The sequence below is a fragment of the Calidris pugnax genome, unplaced genomic scaffold (genome assembly GCF_001431845.1).
Source record: "Calidris pugnax isolate Ruff unplaced genomic scaffold, ASM143184v1 scaffold398, whole genome shotgun sequence".
In the NCBI taxonomy this organism is placed as follows: domain Eukaryota; kingdom Metazoa; phylum Chordata; class Aves; order Charadriiformes; family Scolopacidae; genus Calidris; species Calidris pugnax.
The window spans coordinates 3,664,193-3,684,029 of NW_015091280.1; the positions used below are offsets into that span (position 1 = coordinate 3,664,193).

The 19,837-nt window shown below is 37.1% G+C and overlaps 1 protein-coding gene across 1 annotated transcript in view; it reads right to left on the minus strand.

Annotated features, from left to right (window-relative positions):
* Window positions 1–19,837, minus strand: part of CLSTN2 (calsyntenin 2) — a 221,311-nt gene that overhangs the window by 77,806 nt on the left and 123,668 nt on the right. Inside the window, exons 2-4 of the mRNA XM_014960649.1 lie at window positions 17,698–17,893; window positions 15,797–16,005; window positions 8,910–9,059 (exon numbers count right to left, since the gene is read on the minus strand). Coding sequence (XP_014816135.1) covers window positions 8,910–9,059; window positions 15,797–16,005; window positions 17,698–17,858 — 520 coding nt within the window. The 5' untranslated portion in view covers window positions 17,859–17,893. The remainder of the gene's footprint in view (window positions 1–8,909; window positions 9,060–15,796; window positions 16,006–17,697; window positions 17,894–19,837) is intronic.

Sequence of the window (19,837 nt, forward strand, 5' to 3'; positions counted from 1 at the left end):
TAAAGTACATTATTACAATAAGATTTCTGTACCCCATCTGTTCCATAAACTCGAGATTAACATTTTTGCACCCAAACAAGAACAGAAAATTCTTCAGATACTTAAGGTAAAAATAAAAGTGTGTTGGTTTTTATACCCGAATATATGTATAAATCACATGTATACATCAATATATGAATTATTGATCTTTATAGTCTCTTATTCACCAGTTAAACCATTATATTCCTCTACCCAAAATGAAAAATAGGGAGTCTTATATGTATCTGAAACATTTTTTACGATCTCAGCAGCTTTCAGGTTTCAGCCACATTTTCATTTCTCAGCTCTATCAAATTATCTGGCACTCATGCAAAATATTCTTTACTGTATGTGAGCTGTGTCTTAATTATTAACTGTAACATATCTGCAACTGCACTCTCACTTCCAGTTATATGAAGAATGTCTTATATAAAACCACACTATATAAAATGCCACTGCTCACAGGGAAGAATAATGGAAGACCTATGTTTCTGTCACACAAATATCTCTTGGATTGGAAGAGGAGTTTCATTTCACAGAATTAGCTTTCAACTTGGCAAAACCAGTAATGTGTACCCAGAGATCATAAACCCTAAATGTTCTATATCACACTCATTTATCTCAGCACTAAATTGCAAAACATCAACTAGACTTGAACTAGGGTCTTTGTATGTTGGTCCTCTGCAGCATCATAGGCCAATCCTCATCCTAAAGCTCCGTAGCATGTCTTTCATTGACTTAGCACTGATTTAAGAAGTTCACCAAGGAGTCCCTCTCCATGCAGAAGACATTCCCAGGCAGGCATGAGGCAATAGCTCTGATGCAAATCAACTGGTTTATTTATGTAGTATCTGTCCCCATGGCATTTCAGCATCCCAGAGGTGTTGAAGCCGAGGCCAGCACTCTGTATCTCACCACCAGTAAAGCTAGTAATGTTGGAAAATGCATAAAGTTACAACAAGCAAAAGAAGTGGTAGTAGTGTAAAGAGCTTATTGCGAGAAAAATCCAAGTCTTTAATTTTGCATGTGGTGAAGATCATTATTTTTCTTTCTTCCAGAATGACATCCTGTATTGGACACATTCAAAAGATCAGCACCTTCCCCGCAGGAAAATGTGGTGGCACTTTTTCGATTCCTCTAGAACTGACTCAGAGAAAGAGTTTTATGTAATCTGAGTCTAAAAAAGCCTTTGAATTTCAGATATTTAAAAACTGTATCTTAAAACATGAGTCATGTCTATGGTTATGCAAACAGTCAAAAGATACATAATCCCATCTGAAATGGTAGGTTACACTACACTCAAACAACATGGTTTTCCCTTTGCCACAAACTGACGTGCGATGACACCACATTGCAGTGCAAGCTTAGAAAGGTAAGCACTGCCTCCTGCCTCCCCAGTAGCTGGGGAAGACTAATCCCATGGGAAAAGCTTGAATAAAACTAGGCCTGTTTAATCCTGCAGAAGACAGCCTTTGTTTGGATTTTTTTTATTCAACAGGCTTTTTTGCTTGCCTCTTGTGAAAAAGGAAAATCTTGCAAAAAAGGAAATTTCAGGCCTTTCAAGAAATTCTGAATGCTATTTCTTGGCATATATTACAGATGAAAAAAAGTGAGTTAACATAACTGTTTAATTTTAAAGTATATCATCAATGTTAAAACGGGTCACCTGCTGTGCCTTGTTGTCTGGGAAGGAAAGTTAGAGAAAAGACTAGTAGTGCATGTATGCCTGGGCCTGGCTTAAGTACCTTTGTTTCTGTGAAGATCCTGAGCTGCTAAAAAGAACCAGGTCTGTTCAGGTTATCTAAGCAGTTTCCCATTCAGGAAATTGATCATTTTACAAAGGAGAGATTTTGGTAGGATGTTCCCTAGTGAAATTGCCACAAATCAGCTAATAATCATCAGCAGAACGCTACTTCCAGGATCCATCAATGTCACTGAGTGCTGCACAGAATGTAATTTTCTACAAACAATTTGCTAAGTTTTAAAGGGTCAAGCGGTCACCAGTGACAGGAAAAAAAAAAAAGCTTTCTCTCTTGGGAACCAAGTAAGGAGCTTTACAACAGTTGCCACAATTCCTACCACTGCTAGCAGGCATATATTGTGCTAGGGAAGTTTGACAGAAATTATTCCAAAAGTGAAACAAGATTTAAGAATCAGGTAGAATCATGCTTCTTGTGTGTGTTTAATAACACACACAAATACCATAAATAACACACATAAATATAACTTAGGATATTTTTTAAAATTGCATTCCCCCTATTTTTAAAGAAATACATATGAATAACACATGTACATATAAATACATACATATGCATGTATACATAAAATATGACTGTTTTTAACCAACACTGGAAAATAATCTTTAAAGTTCTATTCATTTTTTTAAGGGACAAAAGATCATTTCTCATCCAGCACCACTAGTCATACAATTAAAAAAAAAGCCTAATAAACACATACAGGTTTGAGAGCTAATCTACAAGCTAGTAACATACAAATGACAGGACTGCTAAATCTGATGCCACATACAAATTTAAGCATGTTAAATATGATGAGTGATTTGTTAAGGAAATGATAATCCAAAAGTCTGACCCAGTTAAAGCCTCTCCATAGCGAAGGGAAGACTCAAACTAACTTCTCAAGCCCTGCTAAGGCACCATGGTTTGCTAAGAGCTTTGAATGCAGATCTCATAAAAGCATAAAGAAACACAAACACACACCTTTTCTTTCTGCAGCAGGCTAACAGTTTAAAAATCAACAAAAAAGAGAGAGACAGAAATTTGGACTACTGCAGGGTAGTGGCAAAGTCTGCTGTTGCAGGAGGTAGTGGAACAGCAGTTGTGTCTGAACTAGTGACACTGAATACTCCATTGAGTGATAAAACCCCCAGCCTTAATAGTGCCAAATTATACAAAATAAACACAAGAATCCAAAAAATATGAATCAACAGCATAGGTAAAACTATTATTTGTTGTAAGATTGCTTTTGAGTAGGTACTGACTGCAGCAAACTGCATGCAGACCCCCAAGTGCACTAACAAGCCCCGAGGAGCCTCCATAAACCTCACCTGAGGCCTCCATTTGCAGCCATGGGCCAGGAGCTCTATTTAAGCTCAGCCCCAGCACTTCAGTCCCAACCTGACCTATGACACTGTAGGGGTGATAGGCTCTAGCTCAGCCCCAGCTCTGGCCATAAGGCCCCTTTATCCAGAAATCAACCCACGGACTGGCTTTCTGGCTTGGCAGACTTGCCTCATGACTATGGATTTGCCCAGTGACCTGATCCTACTCTCAACTATGGATTGATTTCCTGGGACCTGCCTCCTCACCATGAACGTACCTGAGGATCTGGGCTCTTGGCTGAACTTGGCCTCCACCTCTGGGTCTGCCCTGTTCACCTCAGTTGGGGGAGGTGTTGGCCCTTGGTGATGAAGGCTCTGTCAGCTCTGTTATTACAATTGGCTCCTGGCTTGCCTTCCTTCAGGGAGTAGCCCTGCTCTTGCTGCTCCTTGATACCAGGTTTAGAGGTAGTTAGAGACTTCTAATGTTTTCAGAAGGACAAACTACCATATAAAGATGTTGTTATGGGAAGAGGCAACCTTCTAGTTACCCTGGAGAACAAGGGCTGTGACTAGTGTTTGGATTCTGGTATTCCAAGGGATTTCTCTACTGAGGACTACACAAAAAGCTTCTCAAATTTTAAAAGACAGACTCTGAAACACTACATGGACTGGTCATTGAAATAATTGAATTGAGGATGCCAAAATAGGAAAGCTTTTTTTTTGTAACTGTAAATGCAGAAAGGTGAACAAAGGAGTGAATGTCCACAGAGCTATATGGAAATAAAAATCTAGTTAAATGCATCTTGTATCAGTTAAGATAGAAAAGACAGGCTTTAGTATTTCAATTGTAACGTATACAGAACTGCCTAAAGAAAGGGCAATAAAGGGTTACTCTGAAAATGCAAAGTTCATGGTACACAGGGAAGTATCTAGTAAAGATCCTTGTGAATCTGTCTTGGGATTGTTATTTGGTATTTCCATTAATGGTCTTGGCACAAAACCAGGACCGAGTCAATTACTTCTGCTACTGACAAAACCGGAAGGCAATTCTACATTGGAAGTCAATATAGAAAGAGGATATCCCAAGCACAGAATAAGATGACCTTGAGAACTAGTGTTATAGAAATATTGCTTTGTAGTAACAACAGAAGTGCCAGCTCATGCTCAGGACCTTCAGCAAACTGGTGAGTCATCGCTGAAAAATGACACACAGGAGAGCTAATTCCATTAGGTCAATAGCCACATGTCCACGAGCTACCAGTCTGATATAGCCAGGCAAAAGAAAGGAAGCTTTGGAATACATAAAGCACCGTGTGTCCAGTAAGAGGCTACGGTAAAAAGAAGCATGTGAAAAAACCTTATCTGAAGCGTTCAGGAAAGATGTATCTAGCTGTAATGCATGCACAGAATTCCCTGAGGAAAGGAGAGTGTATCTTAAAAATTAGATTGAAACAGGTATGATTTGCTTTCTCCTAATCTGTCTGACAGTCAAACAAAAGCAAAAATAATGCTGATACAAGTACATAAATGAGTATGAACTTATGTAAACTTTGAGCTCAAAAATCAAAAGCACTCAGAAGTTTAATTAGTTTTCAAATGTCTGAAATAAGTATTCTACTGAATGATGCCATTCAAATTAATAGTTTAATGTACGCATTTTGTTAGGATTACCTTCTTTTAAGGATGTATGGCTAATGTATGCACAGCCACTCCAAGCTCGGACTGGCATAAGACTCTCTGCTTTGCAATAAATTTTATTTTTAAAATACGGGTAAATATCTTATAGCTAAGATAACACAAGCATTGCATTTTAAACTGCTAGGTATGTGCATAAGAATAATAGAAATCATTTATATTTATTGCAGAAAATACTTGGGCTTTTAAAAATTGTTCCTGAAGACCAGGAATATTATTCTCATAAGCAAGGTTTCTGTACTTGACTACCCTCCTCCAAATATCCAATTGCTTTAGAAATCACATTGCTCCTTGTTAAAAGCAGTGACAGTTCAAAAGCCAATACAGTTTTGGTTTTCCTCTGTAATTGGATTTTACTACAAAGTCCACATGAATACCATTCTAAAATCACTCAGCATCTACTGCAAATAGCATCTATGAAGTATGTTCACTCAGAACTGATCTAAGATCACTCTGCTCCTAAAAGAAAAGGTCTTGCCCTTCTCTGAACGGAAGAAAGATTATATCTCAGCGGGAAAAGAGAGCTCATCTGACTTGTACATGGCCTATGAACGACTATTCAACATTAAAGAGGTGTAAGTGGTAGTAGTTAGTTTGGTGGTAGCAAAGCCCTAGATCACCTTAGTGAGACCTGCATGCCTTAAAAAACAAGTAACATGCAATATCCTTGATACATTAACTACTCTTATTAAATATTTTTATAGACTATTAGGTAAATAAACAGAGAAGCTTTTATTTCAAAACTATTTTTAAGCAAATACTAAATGAAAAGTCATTGAATTTTTAAGGAACATCTGGGGGTTTTTTTAAATTATTTTTAAGGAATTTCTGCTTTATATTGTTACCTCAGGTAATGAGGTTAACTGTGTATATGGGTTCCTAGGACTTGAAGCGAAGTGTAGGGAATCTTAGGATGGAAACCCATTAATTGTGTTTAAAAAAAAATAAAAAAATAAACAAAAATGGAAATAACTTCAACTTTACAATGCAGGCTGTTTGAGGGGCACCTGGATAGAAATTTATTGCACTGAAATTTTTAATACTGAATTTGTCTTAGACTACTACAACCTTTATTCATGATAGTCACAGAAAGAACTGCACAGTATAAAGCCAGTAACTCTTAAGAACTGACAATGCTTAAATTGAAATTCCAAGTATTTCTTTGTTCAAGCTAACACTGAAGAACAAGAAAAAAATCATCTATTGCATTTTGACAACTTTTATATTATAACCAAAGGCTCAGAATATTCATCTTTTCTGTCAAGCAAAACATTATTGTACCTCCCTTAGCCATCTAATCTTTTCAAATATATCATTATTCCAAAGAAGATGGAGCACACCTGATGGCTGCCTCTGTGGGGAGGTCAGAGTGACAGACACAGGAAAGAAAAAACACTATAAATATCCTCCAGATCTCCTCTTTAAGTACTGAAAATACTATTAGTAAGTTTTGCTTATTTGTTGTGTTTTTTTTTTTCCCTAGCAAGAGTTAATTGTTACAGATATTGGCTCAAAGTGGAAAAAAACATCACCTCTGTGATTATCTTCACCTTTCAAAATAAGTAGGTATAAAAAATATCTGAATTTCACTGAATTTCACTGAATTTCTAGAGTTGGAAGGGACCATAGAGATCATCTAGTCCAACTCCCCTGCTGCAGCAGGATTGCCTAGAGCTAGAGCATGTTACTCAGGACCATCCAGGCGGGTCTTGAAAATCTCCAAAGAAGGGGACTCCACACCCTCCCTGGGCAGCCTGTTCCAGGGCTCTGTCACCCTCACCGTGAAGAAGTTTCTCCTCATATTTGAGTGGAACCTCTTATGTTCCAACTTGTGCCCGTTGCCCCTCGTCCTCTCAGTGGGAACCACTGAAAAGAGTCTGGCTCCCTCCTCCTTCAACCCTCCCTTGAGATACTTGTAGGCGTTGATAAGGTCTCCCCTCAGCCTTCTCTTCTCCAGAGAGAAATGCAATCTCATTAAGAGAAATGCAAAAAATTTTGGAAGTATTATGTTGCAGATCATTTTCAATTTATAATTAATGACTTAGTAATTAAGAACAAAATTTGTATCTACCCCATTGTTTACCTAAAGACCTTATATGCTGAGTAGCAAACACTATCCACTTGCACTTTGTGCAACCTGACCCGGAGACATGCCACTGAAGTGAAGCGGTCACCCGTCTGACAGATTGAAAGGTATAATTCCATGTGGATGGCATGGAATATGCTAGAGCAGAACACACTGAGTGATTTCATACTTTCACCTTGCTTATGATAAACACCCATCATAAAACTTTATCATATCAGAAGGGAGAAAGAATAGGTGTACCAGACTGCCACAGAAAGAAACAAAAAGCCCAAATTCAAGCATAATGAATGCTATCAAAGCATATCCTTTCCTATCTGAGACGCTTTAGACAAGCTGCTTTAGACCTTCTTATGTATTGCATTCTGTTTTTTGAGTTATTGCTTTATATATGCTCTTTTCCCTGTCTATTTTCTCACCATAGCACTGAAAATAACAAGCTGGTAACCTCTCATATCAAATACCTAGTGTTAACCAAACCATCAGCCATGTACAGCACTGACTTCTGGAAGAGAAGAAAATAAATGTTGCATGCATAAAACAACAATAGTTGAATTAGAGCTGTTCATTAAGAACTTAAATACCTTGTAAACACTTCACATAATCTAAGATAAACAAAGCATCACAAAAATTAAAACAAATCTTATTTGAGGTTGTTTCTATTACTTTTATTTGCTACCTGGTATCTAGATCCACCTGATTGGACCAGCAATGACCATATATCCTGTAACTGATGCTTGAAATATGAAATAAATATGACAATAGTGGGCAATATAAACACACCATTAGCAAGACATCTTTGCAAAAATTATTCAATCAATAAAATACCTAAATGAAAATAATATGGAAATATAAAAATTAAAATAATCAACTGCACCTATTTTAGTACAAACTCCAAGCTAATTTGGGAATAATTAACTTATTTGAAATGACTCCATAAAATGGAAACTGAACATTTCTGCAGTGTAAAGAGACCATATTGCTTTTATAGAAGAAATCATGGGGGTTTGACCAGTAAGATTATTTAGAAAATGGGGAAATAGTTCATAGGTATTAAATTCTTTAAATAAAAACGTTCTTCAAATACTTGGGTTGGTGGGTGGGTGGGTAACTAGTACATCCCTGAAAAATTAAAATGTGGTTCTGCTCTAAGTGAGGACTATGAAAACGGAATATTGCACACATTTCATTACAAGATCCTGTAGACTAGGGCTTCTTATTTTACAAAGAAGACTTTTTTCTTCCTAAATGTCAGTCTGCAAATCTAACTTCAAGTACAATAGCCAAACTGATTTCTTTTTTCTTAAATGTACTCTCTAAAAATTACAGTTTTGAAGGTCAGGCTAGTCCTAAATGAAATTTGCATAATGTGGCTACATCCAGTTGGCTTGTCCCTAATACAGCCCTCACTTTCACCTTAATTCCTTATAATTTGTGGCATATCTATCCTCCTAGTACATTGCCAATTGTTTTTTTTTTATTCCACTTCAGATAGACTGTAGATCCTTATAACCTTATTAGAAAAATCAATTCCTACTGAAATGTCTCAATATGAAGACACTAATCAGGATGAAAAAAATGCCTTTCACTCCCAGTGCTGGTTAGGCACGCCTTGACACATACACGCCTGCACGCAAAAGCCAATTCTCTACCTGGAACAAGATAATCTGAACAACTCCAGCACACATGGGAAAAGTATCTTGTCATGGTGACTTCAAAAGGTTTATCAAAAATAGTCGCAGGAATAAGGAAAATGAGAAGCATTTTTTAATGTTTCAGTTTATTCAGACTTAATAATAAAATATCTTATTAGAATAGAAATTTGTCTTTTTTATTTTTTCTAATCTGTTCTTTGTTGTGACTAGAGAAGAAACATGGCAAATGTAAACAAGTACGGGATTATTATCCACTTTTTTAACAGGTTGGAATGAAGTAAGCACAAGAAATAGCAACTGCAATAAGCACCCTAGTTTCCTTACTGTGCAGTGGAGGGAAAACACAAAAGAAAAGAGATTTAAAACAAAAAATTAAAATATATAAACTATTAAATCTTACCTTGCCAGCCTGGTTTGCACACTGGTTTGACATTAACTCGTACTAAGACGTCTTCCGTTGCATGTTTTTGCCCACAGTCAAAAGCTGTTACCATTATCTCATACTGGTGCTGTTTATCATAGTTCAGTTTCTCAGTGTTTCTGATGTTACCTATAGATTCAACAAAAGATAACATTCAGAAATTACTTATTGACTAAACATATACAGACTATAATATTTGGGAACTCGTTAATCGAGTGCTTTATGACCAGAAAGCTCTTTGAAGCCCATGGCACTTCCACAGGCAGGACAGTTATGAGGTATGGGAAATATTTTCTTTCAATCCAGTAGAAAAATAAAGATGTTCTTAGCCAAATACAAGGTGATAGGCTTATAATATGGACACGTCTATGTTATTAAACATCTGCTCAACAACACTATGAAGACTGTAAAACTAATTATCATTTATATCTTGAAACATAAAGTATGAGTAGTGCAACCTTATTTCCCACATCTTCCCAGCACACATGGCTCTAACACGGCAGCCACATTCCTGTGATCCACTGCTGAACATCTCCCCAGCTTAGGTATCTTCCTTTTTTCTCTAAAGCTATTACCCCTTAGGTGAGAGAGATTTTTAGCCTTTTAACATCTTTCCCTGGGTTTTAAAAAAATGAAAAGCCCCAGAATCACCTTCTACATTAGAGCGCTTAGGAGTATTTGATATGACAGGACAGGGTTATGGCATGGAAAATAAAACTCAGCAACAAGAGAGATTATCTGTTGAACCTCACACATATATAAAGGTGGCAAATTACCTCTTTTGGGAACAAAGACATTACAACTTCCACAAGAAAAGGGAAAGATCTTTCTCAGAGTACTTCCTGCAGGACTGGAAGATTACCATGCAGAATGCATGTTTTTGTAAGTAACGAGTTCAGCATTTTAATTCTGCCCATTTCACTGAAATGCACTTATTTTTCAAATTGAAACTATAATAGCTTTCACACTTTTTCTCAGGGCTGTCTGTTATACCATCTCTCTGGATGTTTAATCTTGTATTCAAAAAACAAACTTGCTCTGGATTAATGCTACACATATGTTAGGTCCCAGTTGGATTGTTGGTCCGGGAGGGGTTCGTATTGATTCTTAGGTTGTGATTAAGACACCCTCGGGTTCTCACAACACGACAACTGCTTTCAAGCATGGATCTGCAAAATAAGTTGTTTGGGCTAAATTTGGAATCGGGAGCACCCAAATCCTGGAGTTTAGTGAAATACAGTGATCCAATTCCCAAAGGTGCTGGTTAAGTACCTGTTGTTAGTTGTGCTGCCATTGTCTGGGGGTTTGGGGGGGTGGGTGTGGTTCATTCAAAGGAGTGAGAGACAGGCAAAAGCAGACAAATGAAACTTCTTAAATAAATCTTGCACTAAATGTCCCCCAGTTTGACAAATAAAGACTTTTAACAGGTGTCTCTGACACACACTACTTATCTTGTCAGAGCCCAACACTTTTCTGACTACTACATTAAAGCCAACTGGAGTAGCTCCATTGAAAGTTTTCAGGTCAGGCCTGATGGAAGGCTGCTTTTGCAGTTATCACCATCTGCTGGTTCAAAATTTGTACTTTAAATAGACCCTTACATCTGCAGCTATAAGTCAGGCCCAATACTCCAATTTATGTTGGTTTTGAACCTTTACCCCTGCCTTTTAGAGCAGGGCATAGAGGGGGACAAGGCCTGTCACTAACTTTATGTCTCAAATAGAGAAGCAGAAGGACCTGCTGAAGGCTAACATGGAATCAGTGCTGTGTCTACAGCTTCCTTGATTCTCTCACTCAGGCACCTCACCTTGCCAGGCATTTTTAAGTTTGCCATGTAGATGGATTTTCCCATCACAAAAGCAACTGCAAAAACAATATCTACTACTACATTATTTTTGAGTTAGTAACTGGTAAAAAAATTTAATCTACCCATCTTACTATCTTGAGTTGTTTAATACCTGCCTAAGAGGATTTAATGAAAAACTGCCATTATATAATTCATTATTCATTTAATATCTGCTCTTTCTTTTCTGCATTATATTATTTCTTATATGAATCTTCATATTTCCCTGTTTGGTTCTCCTTGGTATTATATCAGTCCATGATCAGCAGAGATAATTCTCAAGAAACCAAAATTATCTGAATCTACATTAGCTAGAATACTAACCCTCCTCTAAGATTTTTAAATCATTACAACATATTTGCATTTCACTAAATCTATCTTCCAAGATTAATATTTCATTATGGTCTTTTAAGATTTGGACTACAAAGATTCTGTCTGTTAGGTGTTATTCTGAAAGGTCATTTGGATGTCTTGTTACTCACTGTTTATTTATTTCCTAATTAATCTATTTTTCTGTGGCCATGCTTTATGCTTCTTTGTTATTTTACAATTTAATCAATATGATTAAAAAGTAGAGACAGAAAGGAAGTGCTATAAATACAGACTAATTAAAGTTTTAGAGTTGATAGACTGAAGATTTCTATTTATAACTCACTCATAAACAAAAAAGGTAAACAATAACATTAAAAAAAAAGAAAATTTTAATGGGAGAAGTAAGTACTTTTCTACACAGTTCACAATTAGGTCATAAAATGATTTTTTTCAGTCTTTCCAAATCTCTGCCTTTTCCTGGAAATACCCAAAGCTATAACAGATTTTAAAAACAAAAAACAGGTAAGTGACAAGAAGAATATGAAAATTCCTTCCTGAGGACACACATATTTATATCTCTGTTTCTTCAGGGTCAGTTTTGGAGATACATTGATACAGACTTCCCACTTCTAAGGCTGTCTTTAACCTTATTTTGAAGCAGTCACAAGAGAAGGGAAAGACTTGACTAATTTACTATGGCAATTCCCTCTTAAATTCCATATTTCTTCCTGTGGGTACAAGTATGAAACCGAATCTCCTCATTCATACAAGAGATGAGGGCTAGTGTTGTTACATGAGTGGCCTCTGACTTCAGTCTGCTCATGGGAGTGGCAGCTCAACATTCCCGGCTGCCAAGAGCCACCAGGAGCTGTATTTGACCATAAGTCAAATGAAGGATTATTAGAATTGCTTCTTGTGAAAAAGGTGCTCTTTTCAATGATAATGGAAAGAAACTGTAGTTTAATAAATAAAAAAAATATCACATGCAAATGCTTAACTATAAAAATTCCACTACTTTTTTTGACAACATGAAGCTTGCATAGCTCCTAGCACAGATCTCAGTGCTGTAAAGGCTGACCTTGTGAGATCCTGTTCACATCTGTTTTCTAAGATATGTGACTGGACAGAGAAGTCAGTAACTCATCTTCATAGAATCAGAGAATACCAGGTTGGAAAGGACCTCAAGGATCATCTGGTCCAATCTTCCTTGGCAGAAGTCCAACATTTCTTGGAAAAATCTTCATATTAGATAATCTGAACATGTATTTGTGAAGTGCTTCCCAGTGGCGGGTGGTAAATATAGTTAACCCATTTTAGAGATGAGAGTAGGTTAGAGCCATAAGAGAATCTGTTTCTGTCTCTACTGATATAGATATACCTACAGATACAGAATCTTTCTCTATCTGTATCTCTGACCACCTGACCATGATTTCTGACAAATTGCATAAAAATGTTGTTCTGCTGGCATTAAAACAGATCCATGCGCTGTGGTTTAATTTTTCTGTTACCTGAAATAAGCCTACACACTATTGATATGATAACTCACTTGATGACTGTGATTCTCTGCTAAGAAGACAACTGGACTAAACTGCGTGCAAAAGTATCTTAAAACATGTTATATCTTATACCTTTAGTCCCAATTCTTTACATAACAAAGCATAATTTTTTCCTTTGCATTTACACAATTGTATTTTATGACCGAGAGTTCATTACCTTCCAAGTTCAGCTCATCATACACAAAAGTCAATGTTATTAGTGTTACGGTTTCATAACACAATATAATTCTGTAGACAAAAAAATCACATACCAAGTGTGAAAGTTGCCACATGTAAATGGCAAGCTTTATATTACCTACTTTTAGGTGCCTAATTTACAAAGATCTACACCAGAGCCGAGCGCTACTTCCTGCACCAGTGCTGGGGGCCTCTCCACTTGTGCCTCACACAGTTCGGTGATGTGAGGCAGACTGTGTGTTGCTACACTCTGAAGGATTCTCTCGTCCTTTCTGTAAATGTTCCCCAAGATGTAATATAATTTTTCAAAACAACAAAATTCTCCCTGGATTGATCTAGAGACAAGAAATAAGTTTTGCCTAAAAAGACAATGATCTGCCAAAAGAAAAAAAGTTGATGGAATAGCACGTTCATTTTTCTAAAGGCCTGTGTTTGTGGCTAATTTCATAGGTTAGTGATTAAAAAAATCCACCATCTGGGACTGATAATAGCATGTTTTCCTCACGTGCTCTCTACTTTTGGGGCCAGCTGCAGTATTTAGATTTGATTCTAAGCATCTGGTTAAATACTCTTTCTGGGCAATGAAATTCCACTTATGTTACTGAAATGCAGAAAAAATCATAACTTGCAGGAGACACAGGAACCAAGACTTGTTTTTCACAATGGGTGAAAAAACCTATGAACAAACTCCTGATTAGCACATTATTAACAGACAGTCCCAGGCATCTCATACATCTATTGTAATCATCCTATATGTAACCAAAATGGGCACAGTGCCAAAGAATTTACACAGAGAAAGTTTATATCAGCTGGCACAGAGAGACATTCTCAGCAGTGAAATGTGTTGAAACTAAGCAACGTATTTCTGTCACAAAATGAAAGTGCAACCATCTATTCTAACACTGCCTTTAATCCCAGTGGGTTTAAGCAATTACCATTATCTTAAAAAATTGCAAATTAGATTGCAATTACTGTTGATTGTGGCAGCACTGTGCGTTTAGTGAACAAACAGAACAAAAAATATTAATTGAATTCATGACCAAGAAAGAACCTGCAAGTATTACAACCTTATAGCAATTATTCACTGCAGGCTTTAAAGTCATGGTTAAATCAATGATTTTCTCATTGCCTTTGCTGAAAAGCAGGTCCCAGGCACATGAGGACAAAGTTGTAACCAAGGATTCCTGACACTTCACATGCTTTTAATCATGCCTCTGACTGTAAGAAACTTCTGATCACTCATGAGCCACCTGCAGTGTGTGATAGGAGCTGAAAAGCATAAGCAACAGAAATGTCTGCTCTGTGTCTGTCATGCTAATATCAGCGTATTATTTATCCATGATATCAGTCACAAACCTGGCATGAAATTATGAACCACCTGCCACTCACGTAAATAACCAGCCCCATACTGGCAAGTCACATGGAGCTCTGGAAAATTAATGGTTTCAAACAGAAACATGGAAATTTCCTTTTATGACAACATGGGAAATCTCAGAATTAGCAAACTAACCCATAGAGAGGAAAAGCTTCTAGGGAATTGCACATGAACATCTACTGCCAAATGCCCACTTCCTGTAAAAAATCCTTTGTGCGATTGCTCTGGCAAAAGATTACTGACCAGCTGACCTCATTTACTTAAACACAGATATACTCATTATGATTATACCTCCTATATAATATACTTGCCTCCCAATGTATTATAACAAGATGGCTTTTTTCCCCAATATCATTTACAATTTATTGATGCTAAGAGGTTGTTATCTTCTGATGCTCAGCTGTGCACTGTACAAGAACTGCACAAAAAATGATGAATAATTTTTGGATAGGGGAAAGAGTTTTTATAAAACATTGCAACATGAAAATGACTACTTAGAGAAAACAGTAGCTCCATGCATGCTTTCAGTTTCCAATTTGGCCAAAAATCATATTTAACTTCCAAAAAGTATTCTCCTCCTACATACAACATGGATTAAATGCTTCTGTTAGGAAAGATAAATCAGAGCATTGCTGGGCATGCACACGGGGTGCTTGTGCTGGGGAAAAAGGTTCTGCGAGCACAGGAATTTCCATTTTGAACTTCTGCACAAGTGTGAGCATGTGAATATCAAGAACAAGTACTCTTATCTACAAAAAGGTGCCAAAAAGGGACTGCTGAAGTACTTGAAAAACAAAGCTACTATTTTATACTGTCTGAAGCAACCAGAGAATGAGAGGAAGGATCTTCAACACATTTCTAATGCAGCCCAGCCACCTCTCCCAAATTCAGTGCCAAGTTCTGTGCTTTGCCCTGGTGTGAACTTGACAGGGAAACACGGTAAGCTGACAGACAGGGCTGCCAAGGTCAAAAATTGACACACATGGAAAACGTAATATGGCTTATTATTTTTCCTGTAATATTAGATACATTAGAAAATCAACTAAAATCTAAAACCATAAAAGAATATACCATTTATCCAAAGCATATATTCTTCCACACTGCAGAAGAATGGATCTACTTCAGAAAGCACCACAAATGGGTAGATCTACATACTCATACCCTGAAAGTTTTAACAATCAATAAACATATTCTAAATTCTACATTTAGAGTCCAATCCAGAAAGTTTAGAAGAATGGGACTAGCTATAAACCAGTGAATAAACCATATTGGGTAGGGCTACACGCTGCATTAGGAAATGCCATCACTTGGATGGGAAACTGGACAATTAAGAGAATAGACTGAGTGCCAGAGAAACATACTGCTCATCTAAAACTGGGATTTTAATTTCCACAACAAACTACTGAGGCACTTTCTGACCAAATTTTACGTAAAAGGGATGGAATTTCCCAATGTAATGGTTCCGTCATTCTCAGAGATGAAGATTACTCTCAAGTTAAAACAGAATCCAGGTTATCAACTAGTATCAATAGGTAATTACAGTATCTACAGAAATTACTGCTATCTGTCCCAGAACTTGCAACTGCTCCTTCTCCATACTCACCGTTTCTGTCGATAGCGAAAGGAACATCAGTTGTGACAATTTCATAATTGCAGATCTGGCTGTACTGTGGGGAACAGTCCTCGTCGATGGCTTCTACCTGCAGTATGCTGTCATAGATCTTTCCCTCTGTCACGGTGGCCTTATACACACTCTCCTTGAAAGCTGGTGAAAACTCATTGACATCCTTTACCTGGATATGGACCACTGCCCTAAAGTAGGTAAATAAAGACATCAAAGGGAAACATTCATTTATCATGACACTTGAAAAGACTAACAAAACATACCTAGAAAACTATGCAAACATCTGCTAAAATGAGATATAATTGAATGTCTATGTTTAATTTGCCCAATTTAACATCTTAATGTGGCACTAGGTAAAAACCTAGTGCCACAGCTTGTATGGATAGGGCTTCACAACACTCCCTATTAAAATTTGTCTGCCTTTTAAAATGGATCCCAGCAGAAAGTTATCATCCCAGTGTAAAAAGGGTTAATAAGCAAGAAAAGAGGAAGAGAATGACAGTAGTCTTACATACTCACTACCTAAAATGGTCAGTTTATGAACATGCTTTGATATTAAATCAGCCTCTCACCTTATGCTGATTGTAATTATTTATGCTTTAATTAGTTACAACATAGTATATGTAAACGTTTGCAGGTCAAAAATAACAGGCATTTCGTATTTAATGTCGTTAAAGGCCTGCCTTTGAAAGAATTTGCTATCTGGTTTGATAGGCAAGGTAACAGGGGGACAGAGAAGCACAGGGACTTTCTGGAGGCAGAGGCAGTAGTAGAGGTGGGGACCCCAGGCAGCCTGGCTTAGCAAGTGCTTGACTACAGACAGCACTACAGGAAAGTGCAACAAAGTCTGGTCTCAATGGCTCACATTTCATTTGGTCAGGATTAGACCAAAATTTTCCACAAGTGGAACATACTAGCTTGTTACTGACACATGAGGGAAAACCGTCTTAAAATTTAAGAATATGAAGCAAAACCTGTTTCTGTGACCTGACAGTTATTTGATATTGCAGGCTTCCTTCTAAATGTGTATTCTTTTAAAATAACCTGAAAAAGTTCAGCATGCATTACAGAGCTAATTAAATTTTTAATTGTCATGTGTCCTGGATGAGAAAAAGGAAGAATGATTACTATTAATCATTTATTCAAATAGCTCTCAGCAAAATGAACAATTTGTACCGCAGTTACACATCTACATGTGAGTGAAATTAATCTTTAACGACAAACGGTCTGGAGCTTGGTTTCATGAATTGAAGGTGAAAAAAGACACAGTGCCACTTAAATTTATGCAGGGAATTGGCTCCACAGTAAAAAGTACCACCTACTAACTTTCAATACCTCCCTCTTCCAGAGGATTTGAATTCCTCTGAGACTTGCTGTCCAAAAGCTGAGGTCAGAAACACACTGTGAAAAGGTAACACTGCTGCAGCTTATATCCATGCACATACTAAAAAACCCCGGTGATTTCTCTTTTCTTACCATTTCAAATGCAATAATCAGAGAGAAAACCTATTTAGAATTTGTAAGTATCAATTAAAAGCTAGCTTCCATGTCCTGGATGATCTGTTTGGTCAACGTATTTAATGTGAAAGCAAGAAATAAACCAAAACTGAGATACTTTTCTCCACTTGAACGAGGATCCTATTAAAAGCTTCAACTAGAACCATTGCAGAATGGGTCAAATTGCAGGAGGCAAAAAAGAAAAATATTTTCTAAATGGAAAAAGGAATAAAAAGTGCATGGACTATTGCAACGATGGTTCATCTTGCTTTTATTTGCTTTCTACCTGACTGCAATATAAAAAGGAACCCTTCAATCTGATGTGTACTGTAGAAAAAGTATATGCCAAAGCAAAAAATAAAAAAATTCTCATTTTCACCCACTTGTGAGATTTCTTCCAGTTTGTTCCACCTGGTCCTGATCCACAATCGTAGGCCTGGATGATGAATGTATATTCCTTCTGCAGTTCACAGTCAATAGGACTTTTTGCTCGAAGACGGCCTTCTCCAGATGTCTTGTTTAGCACAACAGCTTCAAAGGGCATTTCTTGTCCATGGATTTTAAAAGCACAGATTTCACCTGTGAGGAACAGCATAAAACAATCATAAACAGGAAGGTCTAAGTCTTATGCACTAGAGTGACACTGGAGAAGTTAGAACTCATTCATATTTCTCATGCTGTTATAGATGGAGTAAGTATAGACTTGGGCATCAGTTCATAATACATCCAAAAGGGCTACTGGCCACGCGCCCATAGAGTGTGATGTGGTGAGCACAGCTCTAGTCATGTACTTTCCTCTTCTTCAGTCATTACTAAATGCTTTCTTAAAGCCCTAGAGACTACTCCCTAGATGTGGTACTAGCATCAACGTTGAGCAAAATTATTTCCGAGCTAAATTAAGAAGACTGTATCTAGCTAAAGAAAGTAGCAGAAAGAAAAATAGAGAATATTTTAGACGTGGTCTTTTCTAACTGCTGTCACGCCTTCCTTGAGCCCCTCAAGCTGCCAGGTGGTAGCAGATGTTCAGATTCTTGCAGTTTAGTTTCCCAGCAGTGAAAAAACTAATGATGCAGAACATGGGCACATTCAAAATATATCTTGCTTTATTTACAGACATATATCACCTTTACAGCAGAAACAGTTGAAGGAAAACAGACAAGTATCCCTTTTGGACATCTCAGTCACCCACCCACGTTCACATACTCATACATGAATGCCTTCTTGGCAGCAACTCACTCTGCCTCCAGACTGCCTCCTAATATAATAGATCCATAGTTTCTCTCAGAGGAATACTACATAATAAAACAGATGATATAGCAAGGACTAAAAAAAATGGTTTGGACACAAAAGACAACATAAAAAAATCTTGTGACAGTATGAATCTGGTAGGGAAAAAAATCCAGTTTCTGATGATCCTTTTTTTAGTCTTTCATGCTAATAGCAAGGATATGTACACTGAATCCATTTTTAGCCACTCCAGAATCCAGCTTTTAAAATAAAATATTTATACAAAGACCAATGTGGCTTAAATATTTTTATAACACATTACACACATGCTCTTTTATGAGCAAGTCAGTCTCAGGACATGCATTATGGATTCAAAGCAGTCTCCCACTCACATAATCCTTTTCCATTTATTTCCAATTTACAGTTGCAGCCTTTTGGAAATCTCCTTGCCAATCACATATGAGTCAACTGCCAAATTCTAAATTAACTGTGAATCTATGACCTCTAATTCAAGCCTGGCTTCTCTCTCTCTTTTTCTATTAGAATATGTTGTTTATTTTTAAAGAGAATAGACAGTGACTTTATAAAAGTACCAGAGTTCATAATTCTATTATGTGTGAGGAAGAAAAAATGGAAAGGGTGTGTGTGGGGATAAGGTACGCTTTATGTTCTCTCAACTATCACCACATAGCTCAGCTATATACACTGGCATTTAGGCAGAGGAATCCCACCCTTAAAAATTGTAATCAACCCTATGAATGTCTTTACAGGATGAGCACAAAGTTATTAGTAATTATGAGGCACTGGGAAAATACATTAAATATTTGCTTGGACAGCTTGCTCCGACCCCTCACTCAAGTGGCAAGGGAGGGTGGTGTTACTTCCCAAGACAGACAACAGACGCACTCCTTTCCAGGCTCTCTTTCATTCACCCTCAAGAATCCCAAATATTTGGACTATAGAAGAAAGAATGAACTTTACCCTGAGAATCAGACTCTTAAAAAGACTAACATTTTGGATATTTAATATCCATTAAAGCAGGTTCCACAATGATTATGAACTGTTGCACAGGAAACAAAGCACGAGGTTAAGAGAAGGCTGAAGCTGTTTGTTCAGCTTTGAATGCGTGCAATGATCACTGAGTTTATATCTCAATGTTGTCACACATACCTTTGAAAAAAACTATCCTAATTTTCCCGAAACTTAAAACTGAAACATTCACCTAAAATGATATTGTAGATTTCAGTTTTATTTTAATTGATTACAAAAATAACAGTGTCAATGTGGGAAGTCTAA